General features: G+C 44.1%; 1 protein-coding gene and 1 pseudogene across 24 annotated transcripts in view; one reads left to right on the top strand and one right to left on the bottom strand.

The window, feature by feature from the left end:
* LOC144582558 (phosphatidylinositol-3,5-bisphosphate 3-phosphatase MTMR4-like) overlaps positions 1–16,757 on the bottom strand; it is a 31,335-nt gene extending 14,578 nt beyond the window's left edge. For 7 of the 23 annotated variants that reach the window (XR_013535505.1, XR_013535510.1, XR_013535513.1 and 4 more), the window contains exons 1-3: positions 16,670–16,757; positions 15,417–15,455; positions 12,383–12,476 (exon numbers count right to left, since the gene is read on the bottom strand). Coding sequence is in view for 7 of the 23 variants with exons in the window: in XM_078372776.1 (XP_078228902.1) it covers positions 9,371–9,439; positions 11,909–12,012; positions 12,383–12,476; positions 13,903–13,947 (312 nt within the window). In the remaining 16 variants the exon portion in view is untranslated. Of the gene's footprint in view, positions 1–7,742; positions 7,895–9,065; positions 9,440–11,908; positions 12,013–12,382; positions 12,477–13,902; positions 14,132–15,416; positions 15,456–15,913; positions 16,120–16,669 lie in introns of those variants that run through there. The other 16 variants (XR_013535506.1, XR_013535518.1, XR_013535516.1 and 13 more) reach the window with 9 other exon arrangements.
* LOC100896549 (26S proteasome non-ATPase regulatory subunit 3-like) overlaps positions 13,287–18,277 on the top strand; it is a 36,088-nt pseudogene continuing 31,097 nt past the window's right edge. Inside the window, exon 1 of the transcript XR_013535503.1 lies at positions 13,287–13,354. The product of XR_013535503.1 is annotated as a 26S proteasome non-ATPase regulatory subunit 3-like (transcript). The remainder of the gene's footprint in view (positions 13,355–18,277) is intronic.

The raw sequence follows: 18,277 nt of genomic DNA, 5'->3' as shown, positions 1-18,277 counted from the left end.
ATAGTGTACATGTTTGTTACCAGAGGAGTTCGCTTAAAATTCCGTATTTTGGAGTTCCTATACCTACTCATTTAGTAAACTAAGATGTGGCTGACCCCATATCCTCCTCCAGCTTCTGTATTTCTTTACTCTTGTTCACAGAAAAAAAAACATTTTTGAAAAAACTGTTTTCCTCGGGTGTTCTACTTTCTCATCTTCCATTCATTGTAAATTAATTCTACTTTAATTTCTAACTTTACTACTCCATTGAAACTCTCCAGTTAAGATCACCAGTGACCACTTGATAAATCCCTTGAAGCCATTTAAAATCAAATCATATAACCTTTCTCAAGGCATCATAGAATCAACTACTCCCTCTTTCCAAAAACATTTTCTCTGCTTGATTTTGGGAAACAATGTTCTGCTTTGCCTTAATGTCCTTGTCAGACAATTTATTTCTTGTCTTATTTTCTCAGCTTTCTTGTACCTATAAATGATATTATTATTTAGTTTTCTGCAATAGATGAACTATCTCTCCAACTACAATATACAGGGAAAAGCTAATTTTTTATTTCATATATAACATAGAAAATAATGTATTCTAATAAGTGGTTGTTAAAGAAATAGTAATAAATACTATTGATTTGTTTACAATAGTTATAACCACATCATATATGTGGTTTGAACGATTTCTATGGTTTGAACGTGTCCTGTCCAAAATTTGCAAATAGGATTTGGTGCCCTTGTATAGGGGATTAATAGAGGGAGTTTGTTCTCTCTTGCCCTTTTCTCTTCTACCATGTGAAGATGCAGCAAGAAGGACCTTACCAGATGATAGTGACTTAATCTTGGACTTTCTAGCCTCCAGAACTGTCAGAAATAAATTTTTCTTTTATAAATTATCCATTTTCAGGGGTTTTGTTATAGCAGTACGGAAATAATGAAGGCGGTGATCCTAAAGAGTTGTATATTTATGATTGCTCTTTCTTTAAAGAACCACTAATGTTGGCCGGGCGCGGTGGCTCAAGCCTGTAATCCCAGCACTTTGGGAGGCCGAGGCGGGTGGATCACGAGGTCAAGAGATCGAGACCATCCTGGTCAACATGGTGAAACCCCGTCTCTACTGAAAATACAAAAAATTAGCTGGGCATGGTGGCGCGTGCCTGTAATCCCAGCTACTCAGGAGGCTGAGGCGGGAGAATTGCCTGAACCCAGGAGGCGGAGATTGCGGTGAGCGGAGATCGCGCCATTGCACTCCAGCCTGGGTAACAAGAGCGAAACTCCGTCTCAAAAAAAAAAAAAAAAAACAATCACTAATGTTTAGTGGATAGAAGCCAAATCTCGTATCTTTTAGATATTTATAGCATCTTTGCTTGTTGACTTGTTGGTTCTGAAAAGTTTTGAAGTTCATAGTTGTATATGAGATACTTCTAGTAAGAAATATATTGTGGTGAAACAAATGTAGTCTTTACAGTCAGAAAGACCTGGATTTATCCTTCTCAAATCCCTTCATACATAAATCTGGAAAAGTAATCTATCCTCATTGAGTCTCATTATCAGTACCTGAAAAATGAAGAAAATTATAGTAACTACCAAGAACATTATAAAGAATGGAGATAATATATAAACTGCCCAGCTCATGAGGTGTCAATAAGCAACCACTGTTATTATTATTCATCAAGGGTGTCTTAAAAGGTTTAAGCAGTGGTTAGGTAGGTCATGCCAACCTTAAGTAATATGACTCGGAATACATGATTAAGTATAAAGTTGATATGAATACAAAACTTGGGGATAGTTACCTGGAAACACCTAATTCTAACAAGTTGGATCAGTGTTCCAAAGTGTAAAAGCCAAGATTTTATTTCTCTAGGCAGAAAGACACTATAGCAGGGTTACAACACTTTTCATATGAGACGAGTGCATAAGTTACAGCAGTTTTATCAGTTTCAGACTGCATGATAAGGAAATTACCTTATTGCTCTGTAAGGAGGGGTAGTGACTTTAAGGGGTCTTATCTTTGGAGCTGTTTGATCTGCCTAATAATTAACAGGGGAAAAAAGGGGGTAAGTTGTAACTGCATGCTACTTGACTCAGGCCACATAGCCATATTGCTTTCAAGGCTCAGAATAATTTAGTTCCAACAGCTTTAAGTTAGAATTACTTAATTTCATAGTCTCTAGTGGAGGAACAACATGATAATGAGGCATGAGTCCTTCCAGTATCTTTTCAATATACACACGATCTAGCACTCTCCCAGTCCTCGTGAGGTGTTCATGTTATGATGGGGAGTACAGTAACAATGATTAGTTTTTGAGTGCCTACTCAATTTTTGTGCCACACCACCTGCTCTGTGGCTTTGGACTAATTAATAAACCTCTTTATGTCTTAGTTTTCTCATATATAAAATGCAGTGGATATGTTGTCATGTTGTGGTGAAGAATACGTTATTTATGTTAATTGATTACTATAGTGTCTGGGAAATAATGGGTGTACCACAAATGTCAGCTATTATTCTGTTTCTTATTTTAATTATGTGTGTGAAACTTTCGTTATATATCTATCCTGTCACAGACTTTCTATGGAAAAGTAACATTTTTCTCATTTTAAGATGAGAAAAGACGTGAAAAGGTTAGTGTTTTGCTCAGGGACAGGGAGCAAATAAGTGATAAAATTGGGATTTGAACCTTAATCTGTATTACTTCCAAGCCTGTGCCTGCTGATAGTCTCAGGGTAACTTGTCGTTGTTATAGCTATCACTATCCACAGCCTTTTAAAGCAATGTTTTGTTTTGTGTTGTTTGCAATTACCTGTCCTTTTTTAGTATTTAAAAATATAAATATCCATTATTAAGGATTATCAGAGAGCTCCTTAAGTACAGCTATGAGCTCATTTAATCGTCACTTCTACACACATCTATAACTTAGGAACATGGTGTTGTAATTCCATTTCACAGAGAGAAACTGCATCTTAGATCAATAAGGAGATTTTCCCAAGGTCAAATAATAGTAGGTGTAATGAAAATATCAATAGAAGCTAAGGTGATTGTCTCATAGTTGAACACTTTACTAATGCTTTCCCTATGTGTTGTACTTCTCACATACTTGTCAAAGGATGATTTACACTTTACAGAGAAAGAAACAGGCTAAGGGAAACTGACCTTGCTCCAATTATTACACCATTTATGTGGCAGAATCAAGACCAAAATCCACATTTGCCTAATTTCAGTGCCCCTGCTTTATGGGTTTGCTATCCTGCTTCCTGCTTAAGTCCATGAACAAGTGCTCAGTTGAGACACAAAATGTTATGGAGCCTACGCCATAGATAAGCTCATTTTCGCCTGGAAAATTTGGGACAGGTATTAACTTTCAGCATCTTGTGTCGTAAAATAACTTCAGTGTGGCCCCCCTAGCAAGTCTGATTTAGAACACTGTTCTCTGTTAATGGGTCTTCCAAGAAGAGTCAATTGCTTCTGGCCTGCCAAGTACTTAAATGAATTGACTTGCTGGGTGAAGTTAGTTTCTAATGTCAGGGTGTTCTAAAGGAGTAAATGAGGTAGAAAATGATAATGCTTAATCGTTGCATAAAAGCTGTCACGGTGACATTAGACCCTATCTTCAAGCAACGTTTTAAAAATTTGGGTTTAGAGATTTTTTAAAATAGTGCCATTTACTGTCCTTTTAATGAAAAACAAAAATGATAGATATGTTTTTATGGCTGAAAAGGAGAATTATCCAAAAAAATATATAAATAATTATATTATATTTGAACATACCAGGATAAATCTTTTTAAAGAAGGAACTACTTAAGATTGAAGAGGCCAGCATAGAAAGGCCAATTGCAATCCCAAAACATTTAGTAAGTCCGTTAATTCTATATTTCATATTTCCTAATAGATAGACTCACTCTATAAATTTGAATAGCCACCATACATTTAAAAAATACTGAAGGGATTTGATTAGTTAAAATGCTACGGTAGCTCTCAATAAGTGCTTTGTTTCCTCTGATAATGCTAAAATGAAGTAGTTATTCAGATAAACATCAAAATGGCAAATTGTAGTCTCTTTTTTAGAAACCTGTCCTCTAATTTCTGTGTGTCCCTTGCTTCTATATCCATTAAAGCAAGTCTACTTTCTCTAAAGTCAACTCTTGCTAAAAGCACTCAGGGGAGGATCAACTTGTAAAATGAATGGAACTATTATTCATTACTATCAAGTGTAAGTACAAAGAGCATTGAGAGAATACTCTATATTAAGAGTGAGAAGTGAACATATACACAGCTAACAACTCATCTTCACATTAGCAAATGGACTTAGATTTTGGGAAGGGGAATTGAGGTAGAAGTGTATTTATTTTTCAGGCATAATAAACCATGTGTGTGCCATGTAGCTTTAAAATACATCCAAGTAAGGCAATCTTGGAAAAATCAACATGAGATGTTTTATGGCGCCTTTGCATGTTATTTTGAGGTAAATAAATCTGAAGACAAAGCTATGAGAGAACTAAAGTGGAAGTCAAAACTCATAGAAGTCTGTCTTCTGTGAAGCAACTTTACTATACACTTTACACTTCACATGGTCCCTAACTTCTGGTACTTCCTTTGATTAATGATATTTTTGACTTTTCTATGGTGATATGCATTTAATACAAATCTTACTTTGAATATTGAATTTTGATTCAAATTTTGATAACGTGATCATAAAATAGTCTGTGTTAGTTTTACCCAAGTTTAGATTATTTTAAGCATTCTGAACTCTTTTAGGGGAGGCAAGGCTAAGGTGTGAGATTCAGTATGTCAGGTGTATTAAATGCATTTTTGACTTAACAGTATTTGTAATTTACCATTGGTTTCCCTGGAAATATAAAACCTTATCATACGTCGAGAAGCATCTGTATATGAAAATTACATGTAAATAACAATTGGGGCAATTAATTAGAGGAACTGGAGCAGCAGAGCATTTTGAGTACGTTATGAACCCACAGAAAACATTCCTGTGTCCAAATGCTTTGATAGTAGGAAAGAAAATTGTCCCATGTTATGCCTTATTCTAATGTCAGTCCTGGGCTATCTGTCTTTGAGCTGTGCAATAACCAAATGTGCATGATCTGTTGCTGTATCTCAGCCATCTTCCAAGTTCCAGACGTGACGTATGTGTCATTGCTTGACAGATTCCAATTGCTCTAGGCTCTAGGATATGCATAAGTCCATGTACTTGCCCTATTCCTTGGTACCAATTTCCCATAGCAGTCATCCATACATGTAAAGAAATACCTCAGACTGGGTAATTCATACAGAAAAGAGGTTTAATTGGCTCCTGGTTCTGTAGGCTCTACAGGAAGCATAAATCTATTATCTACATAGCTTCTGGGGAAGCCTCAGGAAACTTACAGTCATGGAGGAAGGCAAAGGGGGAGCAAGTCATCTCACATGGTGGGAGCAGGAGCGAGAGAAAGAGAGAAGTGGGAAGTGCTACAAGTTTTAAATACCGAGATCTCATGAGAACTCACAATGACGAGGACAGTACCAAGGAGATGGTGCTAAATTATTCATGAGAAACTGACCCCATGATGGAGTCACCTCTCACCAGTCCCCATCTCCAGTATTAGGGATGACATTTCAATATGAAATTTGGGTGGGACACAAATCCAAATCATGCCCACCTGTAACTGCAATCTTTTCCTCTTAGACAAATGTAGCAAGATCAAAACTAGCTGATGTTTTGTAGCAATAATTCTAAACTGACTACAACTATTTAAAAATGTTCAAGTTCACTTTATCAGTGAAAACAAATTATTTTGGGCACATTAAAAGCTAAATGTAACTTAGTAATGTATTGGGTCACCAAAGAGATGAACCAGGATTAAAGTTATCAGTGTCTCCTGATACCGTTTGGCTCTGTGTCCCCACCCAAATGTCATCTTCAATTGTACTCCCATAATCCTCACATGCTGTGGGAGGGATCCCATGGGAGATAATTGAATCATTCAAGCAGTTTTCTCCAGACTGTTCTTGTGGTAGTGAATAAAAGTCTCACAAGATCCGATGGTTTTTATCAGGAGTTTTTGCTTTTGCGTCTTCCTCATTCCCTCTTTGCCTGCTGCCATCCTTGCCTTCTGCTCCTTCTTGTAAGATGCTCCTCCTTGCCTTCTGCCATGATTGTGAGGTCTCCTCAGCCAAGTGGAACTTTACATCAATTAAACCTCTTTCTTTTGTAAATTGCCCAGTCTCAAATATGTCTTTATCAGTGGTGCAAAAATGGACTGACACATCTCCCAAATCCCTGCCTTGCAAATGAAAACCTTATATTTAGACTTCAATAGGGTTAGTCTTTGAATAATAAGGGAATCCTGGCACAGATGTATCTGCCAAGAATAGCATAAAGTTCTGTCACGACTCATAGATGACGTTCAAGTTCCCCTCAAAACTGGCATTCAGATCAATGTGTTAATACTCATTTGTGTAAAACTTTATAAGGTAAAACCAATATTCTTAGGTTGTAATAGAAAATTTGTCAATATGTGTATTTGTTTTCCTAAGCAAAAATGAACCACAGTTTGCTGAAGAAAAAAAAACAGAACCACAGATGTGGTGATTCCCATGATAGAAATATTCCTTCCTCTGGAATACAGTGATTTTCCTGCTCCAGTCAAAAGCATGTTCCAGGAAAGGCTGAGTTTTGGTTCCTTAAACCACTTTGTACTGAAAGACAGGCCATGCCATAGCACAGCCAATTCACTGGGAAGACAGTGGAACTTAAGGTACCAAAAAAGCACCAAGGACTTCAGATACCAGAAACAACATGTTCTTATTCAATGTCTAATGGAATTGTTTAATTTTATGTTGACTCGTTGAAAGGGAAGAAAAAAATACAGTCAAGGACTTAAATAGACAAAAGTGACTTTCTCTAGTTAAATAGAGAAAAGCGGAGTTTCCCAGTGCAATTTTTATAATATTTGAGAACATTTTAAGGAGGAACCCAACACATATATTTATAATAAGCTTAATTTTTATGTATACTTAATACTTCTTGATACTTTTAAAAGTAATGATTCACCCAATGCGATAAGAGTAAAAAGCACATTCCAATTCTAAACAAATTCAATAAATATTGTTAAAAAATAATTCAAAGTATTTCAGTCATTACTATAAAGAAAATAACCTTTAAAATTTTTTTAGTTGTATTTTGTCTTACAAAGGGTCACCATGTGGTTTACATGCCATAAATTATTTAAACGTATTACTTTTTTCCAATAGCCTAGTTTTTACACACTCTTTTGATGGACAGCAGCCATTATAGTTTAGCCCCTAAGTTAACTATCATTCATCTGTTTGTTAATTACTCTGGGCTGTTATTTACAACCTTTTTAAAAGATTTTTCTCTTCTGTCCACAATATTATAGTAAATAAATGGAAATTTCTTCTGTGGTCTATAATTTTCTTCTATGTGTAACCCTGTGGCTATGAAGCTTTCAACTACGAAAAGGATTTATTTCTTCAGTAGCTAGTATATACTCTTTATGGTCTTTCACTAACCACTGAAAAGTTAAAATATTGCATTTAACAGAAATCCGATTTCAAGGCTATTTTTGATAAGACCGATTTGTGTGTTCTGAAAAGAATGTATTCAAAATATAAAAATTAACCTGCCATTGTGCATCAGTTTCTTTTTACTTATGTGTTGGTATTTTGTTTCTAATGAATAATTTTGAAGAAGATAAGAAAATGTAACATTTAGGAAATAAATGAAACACGATTCAGGAAGAGGTAAATTTTTACAATTTTAATTATTCAAAATTACCTTTCACGTGGATTAGGTTTGTTGAAAAACTACTTGTCTTACAATTGCTTTTGTTCATGGAAGTATTGATTTACAGGTAAGTTTGCCACCTAGCACACTTTCAGATTGTGAGCTCTTTACTAGAAAAAAATATACATGAGGCCGAGACTTAATATTTCTATTAACTTTTCATTTAAAATTAACTATCAAGACTAACACTTCTGAAAGTTTTTAGAAAGGAATTTAAAAGGCCGGGCGCGGTGGCTCACGCCTGTAATGCCAGCACTTTGGGAGGCCAAGGCGGGTGGATCACGAGGTCAAGATATCGGGCACCATCCTGGTCAACAAGGTGCAACTCTGTCTCTACTAAAAATATATAAAAAATTAGCTGGGCATGGTGACGCATGCCTGTAATCCCAGCTACTCGGGAGGCTAAGGCAGGAGAATTGCTTGAACCCAGAAGGCAGAGGTTGCAATGAGCCGAGATCATGCCATTGCACTCCAGTCTGGGTAACAACAGTGAAACCCTGTCTCAAAAAAATAAATAAATAAAATGATTTCCAAAAAGTGGAGGCTTTTCATTTGTCCTATTTATTTGTTAGATTAGATGTCATGATTAAATTAATCAATAATTACACTTCCTTAAAAATACTAATGTGTGTCTGTGTGTGTACTAAGATATTCTTATTGGCATAATTTAGCATATTAGGATATACTTAGGGATTATCTTCTCCTATAAATAAGTACACTAACCCATCAAACATGTGGGTGGAGAGAATGAGGAAAGGCCAGGGGCCAGAGCAAATCAAAGTTAACAAAGGCCATAAGCACTCAAGACCTGATTTCTTGTTTGTCTTAATTACTGAATAGACCACAATTCCATAGCTTTAGTCAATGAGTTACATAACATTCTTAAGCACAACTTTAAAGAAGAGTCTTTCAAGCTTGTTTTGTTCATTTAATTCACCATAAATTATGGAATTTTTTGTGGCTCCAGAAATTCCTTAGATGGAATCTTTATTCTAGGAGCCCTTAATATGTTTATGAAATAATTTTTTTACGTATTTAAAAACTTGATATTTCAGTTCTGTTTGAAGTTTAGCACAATCTCACGTAGTTCATTGAACAGTAACTTCTTTTTTTTTTTTTAGACAGAGTCTTGCTCTGTCACCCAGGCTGAAGTGCAGTGCGGCATCTCAACTCACTGCAACATCTGCCTCCTGGGTTTAAGCAATTCTCCTGCCTCAGCCTCCTGAGAGCTGGGACTACAGGCATAAATTGTCCTAAATTTGGCAAGTGAGAGCTCCAAGGTTTGGAAGATATTTTATTTCATTTTCTTTTTTCTTTTCTTTTTTGAGATGGGGTCTCGCTCTGTCACACAGGCTGGAGTGCAATGGCAGCATCTCGGCTCACTGCAGCTTCCACCTCCCAGGCTCGAGTGATCCTCCCACTCCCACCTCAGCCTCCCAGCTAGCTGGGACTATAGGTACATGCCACCATGCCCAGGTTAATTTTTGCATTTTTAGTAAAGACAGGCTTTCACCATGTTGGCCAGGCTGGTCTCAAACTCTTGACTTCGTGTGATCCGCCTGCCTTGGCCTCCCAAAGTGCTGGGATTACAGGTGTGAGTCACCGGCCTGGCCTCTTTTCAAGAGAGTGGTTTTAGCTATGATTTCCCGTAATACCTGTGGGCCAAAAATGTGTTAATCATCAAATGGTACCAAAAAGAAATGGTTTCTACTTTTAAATAACCTATATTTTAAGATGATACCAAAGAGTACCCTTCTAATCAATGGTATGATGAAGTCAACTAAACTGTCAATTTTTTTTTTTTTGAGACAGAGTTTCACTCTTTTTACCCAGGCTGGAGTGCAATGGCGCCATCTCGGCTCACCGCAACCTCCACCTCCTGCGTTCAGGCAATTCTCCTGCCTCAGCCTCCTGAGTAGCTGGGATTACAGGCACGCGCCACCGTGCCCAGATAATTTTTTGTATTTTTAGTAGAGACGGGGTTTCACCATGTTGACCAGAATGGTCTCGATCTCTTGACCTCATGATCCACCAGCCTCGGCCTCCCAAAGTGCTGGGATTATAGGCTTGAGCCATCATGCCTGGTCCTGTCAAATTTTTTTTAAGAGCGAGTCTCACTCTGTCCTCTATCATCCAGGCTGTAGATGCAGTGGCTCTATCTCGGCTCACTGCAACCTCCACCTCCTGGGTTCAAGCAATTCTCCTACCTCAGCCTCCCAAGTAGCTGAGATTACAGGCACCCACTACTACACCAAGCTAATTTTTGTATTTTAGCAAAGATGGGGTTCACCATGTTGCCCAGGCTGGTCTCAAACTCGTGACCTCAAGTGATCTGCCATCCTTGGCCTCCCAAAGTTCTGGGATTACAGGCGTGGTCCACCAGCCCCAGCCTAAACTGTCAAGATTTTTTGCAAGACAATTATTAAAAACAGCCATCATTACAAATTAAATTATAGCTGGGCACGGTGGCTGAAAAAATATTTTCTACCACGCTCAGCCTGAAAAAATATTTTTAAAAAAGACAAGAAAAACAGCTTGTGCTAGGTTTGATGTGTACCTGTAGTCTCAGTTACTTAAAAAGCTGAGGCAGGAGGATTGCTGGAGCACTGGAGTTCAAGGCTGCAGTGTGTTATAATCTCTCCTGTGAATCGTCACTGCACTACAGCCTGGGCAATATAGTCAGACCCCATCTCAAAAACGAAGGGAGGAAGGAAGAAAAAAAACAACTTGTAGGTAGAATGTTATCCTCTGTGGAAAATTGTGTAAGAACATCTTATAATAATACACAAGGGCAGTACTGGCTTTCTTCTTCTTTTCTCTTTTCTCCTTTTTTCTCCTTTTTTCTCCTTTTTCTCCTTTTTCTCCTTTTCTCCTTTTCTCCTTTTTTCCTTTTCTCCTTTTCTTTCTCCTTTCTCCTTCTCCTTCTCCTTCTTCTTCTTTTTTTGATATGGAGTTTCACTTGTCACCCAGGCTGGAATGCAGTGACTGGATCTTGGCTCACTGCAACCTCTGCTTCCTGACTTCAAGCAATTCTGCCTCAGCCTCCCTAATAGTTGGGACTACCGGCAACCGCCACCACGCCCAGCTCGTTTTCGTATTTTTAGTAGAGGTGGGGTTTCACCATGCTGGGCAGGGTGGTCTCAAACTCCTGACCTTAGGTGATCCACCCCCCTCAGCCTCCCAAAGAGCTAGGATTACAGGTGGGAGCCACCATGCCTGGCCAGTACTGGCTTATTAGTGAAGTCAGTGGGCTACAGAATAAGCAAGGAGCAAAAAAGATGCCAAAGAAATGATGAAAGATAGAAAAATAATCTTAAGGCCAGGCGCGGTGGCTCATGCCTGTAATCCCAGCACTGTAGGAAGCTGAGATGGGATGATCACAAAGTCAAGAGATCAAGACCATCCTGGCTAACATGGTGAAACCCCACCTCTACTGATAATACAAAAATTAGCTGGGCATGATGGCACGGGCCTGTAGTCCCAGCTACTTGGGAGGCTGAAGGAGGAAAAACACAGTCACCCAGCTGGTGAGTGGCAATGCAGGAAAAGAGCCCAGGTTTGGCTGACTCCAAAGCCTGTGCCCTTCCAACAATGCCACCATGTTCCTTAGAAGAGCCAGTGAGAGAATAATGGAAAGACAGGAGAAAAGAGAATGAGCCAGAAACAGAGCTATAGCTAGGAAAATAAGGCTGGAAAACATGAGGTCAGGGAGAAAGAGAAGGGAACCCCAACTTTTTATATACTTTTTATTTTTTGAGGCGTCATCTCACTCTGTCACCCAGGCTGGAGTGCAGTGCATAATCTTGGCTCACTGCAACGTCTGACTCCTGGGTTCAAGTAATTCCTGTACCTCAGTCTCCCAAGTATTTAGAACTACAGGTGCGCATCACCAAGCCCAGCTAATTTTTGTATTTTTAGTAGAAACAGAGTTTTACTATGTTGGCCAGGCTGGTCTTGAACTCCTGACCTCAAGTGATCCACCTGCCTTGGCCTCCCAAAGTGCTGGGATTACAGGCATGAGCCACCACGCCCAGCCTCCAACTTTTTAAAAGACATGATCAAGGAGAGCCTTGAACTTCACAGGGATTTTAGCTTAGGGGTAGGAGAACAATACAGAAACTCACGTTGATGACATAGTCCTTGAATTTGATATGCAGCTGGTAGTTACAGATGGCAATGAGGGCATCGGCTGCCCGGCCCAGGAACTCTACTCCCTCGCCCTGCAGCACTGTGAAGGGGACCAGTCAAGGGGCAGAGAAACCCTCAGTCCAGAAGTGAGTGACCGCCTCTTCCTCCTCTACAGCCTCTGCTCTATGGAATCGCCTCTAGAAAAGCTCTGGAAATGGTGGATCAAGGCACGAGAGGAGAGTACTCTCCACAGTGAGAGCACCAGGCAACAGCTGAAGAGGAAAGCTGCCTTTCCTTCCCTGGGGCCAACAGCTCCAGGATATACAGACAAACCCTCCTCCTCCTGAGACCACAGAGCAGGAAGCCAGAGCTCCAGTACCAGATCCCCTTGAAGATATTTAGGGGAAGGGAGGATGTTTTTTTAACTGGACAGGAAGCCCCATCTATCCTGGCCCCCAACTCCTCCTTACCTGAAGATTCTCCTCCTCCTCCTTCACTAGTTCCTTGGGGGGGGGAACAGATCCTTGGCTTGGATGTACTCCAGGCTGGGGGGCCCTCCTCACCCTGTAGGAAGGCCACAGTTCTAAGTCACCAAGCTCTGCTTAGCCCATGAGGTTCATTCTGCTCCCCTCCCCCACCAAGAAATCCACAGACAACCACACACACACCTCTAAAGGTTCTGGTCACCAGAGGAGGGAAAAGAGACCTGCCTTGGTTGGAGACAGGTAAGTGTGAAATGGAGAGAGTACTCAAGCCTATTAAGCCTAAGGAAAGAGTGAGGCCCCAGGAGGAATTGGGAACCTGCACTCTTCAAAGGACTCTCCTATACAACCATCATTTCAAAAATGGAGGAGAGAAAACTAAGAAAAAGAGACTCTTTTCCTTAGACCTATGTAAGGGTAAGGCAGGAATGGGGATGGGAAAGTGCTGCCCTGAGGAAAAGGAGCCAGGTGTGGCAGCTGGTTATAGAGAGGAGGGAAATCAGGCCCCTGTAGCCACTGAAGCTTCAACCTAGTGGGTGAGGGAGACAGAGGAGTGGGTGGGGGGATTCAGTCCCAGGCCTCTAGAGGGCCTTCACTGATGCTTTCAAAAGGAAGACGTGTTCAGGAGCTGGGCTTATCTTCTTGTTAGGCCCACACTGCTTACAAGCCCCCATTACCTGCCAAGTAACCTACTCTGCCTGCTAATCTGAGGGGAATTCCTGAGGAATACCCACGGCAAGAAGAAGGAACTCCTCGCCCAACCACCAGGGAGGGGACCCGAGGGGATCCACAGGCCTGGGAGGAGCCAGGAGACCCAAGGACATCCAGGGGAGAGAAAGAGAGAGGAGGCCTGGCAGACACCCACGGGGAAGGCGGGGACAGCTGAGAGGACAGATGGGGGAAGCTGGGAAGAAGCATCAGCCAGCGCGGGAGGAGGGGAGGACCGGGAATGATGCAGAGGTAAGGAACCCTGCAGAGGCAGGGAAGATGGAGAAGAGAGGCTGTCTAGGGGACAGTCAAGGAGAAAAGGCTGGCATGTCAGGTGAGGGATGGAGTGGTGGAAGAGAGAAGGGACTGGAGCCCCAAGTCAGCTTACGGAACATCTCGGGCTCCCTGGCCAGCCCCTCAACATCCCTTGCAGCCTACTGGCCACATCCCACATCCCCAAGCAAGGATACAGCGGGTGGGACCAAGATGGAGAGGAGAAGGTAAAGGGATGTACCCCCGCAGGGCGGGGCCTGGAGATCTGCAGTCAAGGGCAGTGGCTGCGGGGCCGGGACGGACCACAGAATTTCCATTCCTAGCCTTCGACCATCCCCGGCACCCAAAGATTGAAGTAAGTCCAAGAAATAAGAGTTAACCCACCTTCCCTGCCCCTAAACGTTCGGGGTCGGGCCAGAGGCCATGGGAAGGGGGATGGGCTGAAATCGAGGGCTGACCCTCGGGTAGGCTGTGGGCACAAGCAAGCGTCGGTCTCCTAGGCACCCAAAGGCAGGGTGAGCACTTACGAAGCAGCTAAGCATGGAGCAGGAGACGCGGGCGGTCAGGCTCATGGTCACGGGCGGTCTGGGCCAGCGCACATGCCCCTGGAGCCGCTGCACTGCCAGCCAGCCCCGGGCTCCCGCCGCATCCCGGCTGCGGGGACGGCCAGGTGCAGCTGCGGCGGCCAGGAGGTGAGGGCGCTGGTGGCGGGCCCTCAGCACGGCTCCCGCACGCCTCTCCCCTCCTTTTCACAATGGAGCGGGCCCAGCTCCGCCCTCCAGCACGAGCGCGGAAGGGAGGGAAGCTGGGCGAGGGGAGAGCCCGGGACGCAGCGGGAAGGGAGGCAGGGGCGGGGCAGCTCCGCGAGCCCCACCCACAGCCCCAGGCTCCTCCCTCCCCGCGGACCCTGGGCCTTGTCCGAGGGCGTACCCTACTCCAGGGACCTTTAGGGGCTTTCAGGAGTCTGGGCTATGGGACCGCCCAGACAGACGGCCTGGAGCAGAAAACAAGACTGCCTACATCTTCTCATTTACCTTTTTTCCAAGTGGGCCACACTATTCCCTCTTAGAAACCCATCCCCATGCCCTCCCCTCCTCTCTTAAGTTCCCCCGACACCTGCTCTGGATCCCAAGGTGGAGCTCACCAACCCACAGCCCATTTGCTTTCTCCTTTCACTCCAAAACCACTACCCACCATGCCCCGGCCCATCAGGGTCTTTCAATCCTGTGACTTGGCTAAACCGGTCTTTCCCCTTAGAATGGTGCCAGGTTAGTCATTCCACGCTCCTGGAAAGGGAAATGAGCTTTCATTCCAATACCCCTACCAAACCCAACTCCTTCAGCTCCATCTCTCCCTTATTTCACATTCTGATCTCTGCGTAAGAAAGTCCTTCTTCAAGGAGAAAGGATTTCTTAGCCTGGGAAAGAGAAGAGCTGGAAGTATGGACCACAGAAGTTATACAAAAACGAAACTTGAAACTCAGGAGCAGCGGAGTAGAGAGAGTTGGGTAGAGGGCCAAGGAATAAGGAGCAGGAAGAAGGGGCTCAAAATATCACCAAGAGTCACAGAGGGAGCTCGCTGGAACCCCAAACTTCCTGCACCTGGTAACTTTCAGACACCAGGGCTTTTGTCTTGTCTGGGGGAAAAGGGAAGAATAAAAGAAAGCCTGACATTTTACTAAGCATCTACAATGAGCCAGGCAGTTTCTACCTATCTCACTAAAACTTTTCAACCCCTGAAGAAGGAAACCTTATCCTGTCTTACTGGTGAGACTTAAGAGAGAAAGTATGCAATTTACCTAAGTGGTGTGCTAGGATTTGAAATTAGATGAAGCTGACTCTGAAGCCAATGCTCTTTTCACGGTATCCCAGAAGAGAAAAGAAGAGCAATCTGTTGGTGGGAGCCCAAACCAGCAGGCTTTCTGAGAAGAGACCGAACCAATAATGCACACACCAAATCTAGGAGAGGTGGGGCAGCTTCACAGAGAAAGACACAGGGATTACAGAAAACACAATGGCCTGAGGAAAGAACGAGTACTCACCATTCTACCGTGGCAAGGGTCCTGGCTGCCTGCTTCTCACTGTAAGAAGACAGAGAAACATAAAAGTAAAGAGTCGCATCAACATTACCATGGAATCAACAAATGCTACCCATCTACCTCTGACCTTCTCTACAACATATTCTTCTCCCTCGCAGAGACCCTAATCTCTCCACAAGTCACCATACCAGAGAGAGGCAACGGGAGCTACATAGGGAGAAAGCAACAAGTGATCCTGCAGGGCATAAAGTCAGCCACGAGGTTCTGGAGCAGGAATGAGTGTCATCCAAGATTATTCACCAGAACTCAGGAGTCCTGATTCCCAGATGCAGAGGGAGAACACTTCTTTGTGGGACAGAACTGCCAACTCTGAAGAGACAAAGGCTGCCCAACTGGGGCTCATTTTGGGCCCTGAATCTTTGGGCAAAGTGGCAGTGGCTGAAGGGGCATGAATCCACAGGAATGTTTTGCCAGTCTCTGAGTCTCGGAGTAGTACCTACCTGACCTGTTTACTGGGGGCAGAGTCCAAAGTGGGACAAGCGCGGGGGTGTAGGGGGGAGACCACAACCTGTGATCAGAGGGCAGCAGGGCTGCACAGGCACAGGTCCTGCTGAGTGTACTTGACACCAAATTGGGTGGAGGTTATGGAGAGGAGCCCACACAACAGGAATAGAATCAGGCCAATTCAGGCCTTGGAGTCAGCATCTGTCCAATGAGCCCAAGTAACAGGGATTTCAGGATGGGGCCTCCTAGGCTTACTTAGGAAGCCAGGCCCAGGTTTCACTGACACTTTCCTTCATGCCTACTATCCTCAGGGGCAGTACAGCAGAGCCCTATGGGAGACTGCGGGGATAAAAGCCTCCATCTGTGGTCCTGCCCACCTCCCTGTTCGCAGTACCCTCTTCCCTAGACCACTCTCCCTCATGGGGGAACCCGCAACAGGCAAGCCAGAGGTGCTGCCTCACCGCCCACTGGCACGCAGCCCCAGGGAAAGAAGGGAGGGTAGGAAGGACAAGGATCAGGCCTGAGAGGCCCAGGGTTTTTAGGCCTAGGAGATCTGGTCTGGGGGGGGCGGGCCAGGTTGGCAAGGGAACTCAGGTGCCCAGGTTCTAGGGGCGGAGCCTAAAGACTCGGAGGCGGAGCCCCAAATGACAGAAGGCGGGACTCAGGAAAACCTGTGGGGGCCAGGGCGGAGCCGGGAAAGACGTGGTCGCTGCGGTTCCCAAGCTCGCAGTGCAAGGGGCACGGTGACTCACCCAAGCGGCGTCCGCCCGACCCTCCGAGGCCGCGCTCTAGCCACTTCCGTCTCCGTAGCTGCTGAGGCCGCGCTGTCCCGACCCCACCACGGTGTTTTTCTCCTCAACCAATTATATCTCTAGCCTGTGCCTGCCCTGGCCAATAGCCTCGCCAAGTCCCGCCCTGCCCCCATCACACAGCCACCGCCCTCACTCTCGACGCCACTCATTGGTCGAGACGGGCAGACGCCCTCCCAGCCTTTAGCCAATCGGATGCCGGAAGACAAGACTATGCCTGGAGGGAGGAGGCGCGGCGCCGGAGAGGAGACGCGACCAAGGGGAAATCACAGCGCGTCCTTGCGGTAGCCAATAGGAGAGCAGTAAAGAGGGGGCTGCCGGCTACAGCTCTGGGGACCGGAAGTGGGAGCGGCTAGTCGCCTACTGGTAGCGCAATTAGAGGCGGGCAGTGTAGGGTACAAGCCTTAAGCCACTTCCGGCGATGGACCCGCCCTGGAGGTCCTTCTCAAAGAGATCCCCAGTGGCACCTCAGTTTATCCATTCCCGTTTTGGTTTCGCTGCTGTCATCCGGTCCCAATGCCAGAATAGGAGGCTAGGAGAGAAGTGAGGGCTAGGCCTGAGGTTCCATCTTGATCAACTCCAACTGGCTGGGATTTCCCCCTTCCTGTGTCTGGTTGGGTTCCTCCAACACTCACTTTGTATCGATAAACGACCCTGCCGTTCTTCACAACCTGCGTTGTGCTGCTAGTCCTGAGTGAAGAACTCTCATCCGAGAGATGGAAAATCTGGATCTGAGACTGCCAGTAACTAGCTGCGGCCTCCTAGTCTGTAAAGGGAAGGGAGACCAGCACGCTCCCAAGGACCCGACTTATCGCCCCTCCCTTTCTTTCTTTGCCGGGGACCCAGAACAGACCACAAGACGGAGGGTGGCCGCTGGAGGTCGCCGTGGACCCGCGATACCACCAACCGACAGAATTGGAAAACAGTTGATTCAGATTCTCAGCTAATATTCTCAGGTCTGGAGTGGGCCTGAGCGCTTTAATACCAAGCCCTGGGGCCAATGGGTCCTCACCTCTCTTTGTTTATAGAACACTGAAACTTACAGGAAGAGGAGAACTCTGCAGTACTTTAACTCCAGGGTCCAGAACGGTCTGCAATCTAGCAGATGCTGTAAAATTTTTAATTAAATACTGAACTCCTGTAGGACAATGATTGTGTTTTTATTCATTCCTAGCACTTACTATAGTGTTTGGTGATTACAGTGGCTGCATTTGTTTAAAGCTCTTTCACAGGTTTTTTACAGTGTAGAGCTTAACCTGCCTATTCCTTTTACCAGATCAGGAGAAACAGAAAGTCAGGAAGTTGCACACAGTTAATACCTTGTTTTCCCAAGGGCGGGTATGAAATCCAAAACTGCTGCAGAATTAAAGGTATGTACGTGGGAAAGATGGAGAGAGACCCACAGCCCAGATAATAAAGGCAGGATAGATGTGGTCATTAAGATGGAGAAGCCAGACTGGATTCTAAGCAGGGACTAAGAAGGGGAAACAAAGTGAAAAGTTTTCCCCACTCTCCCTTCCCTACTAAAAGCCAGAAGCCAGCATCTACCAT

The sequence above is a fragment of the Callithrix jacchus genome, chromosome 5 (genome assembly GCF_049354715.1).
Source record: "Callithrix jacchus isolate 240 chromosome 5, calJac240_pri, whole genome shotgun sequence".
NCBI classification, from domain to species: Eukaryota; Metazoa; Chordata; class Mammalia; order Primates; family Cebidae; genus Callithrix; species Callithrix jacchus.
This window is presented reverse-complemented; position numbering and strand designations above follow the sequence as displayed.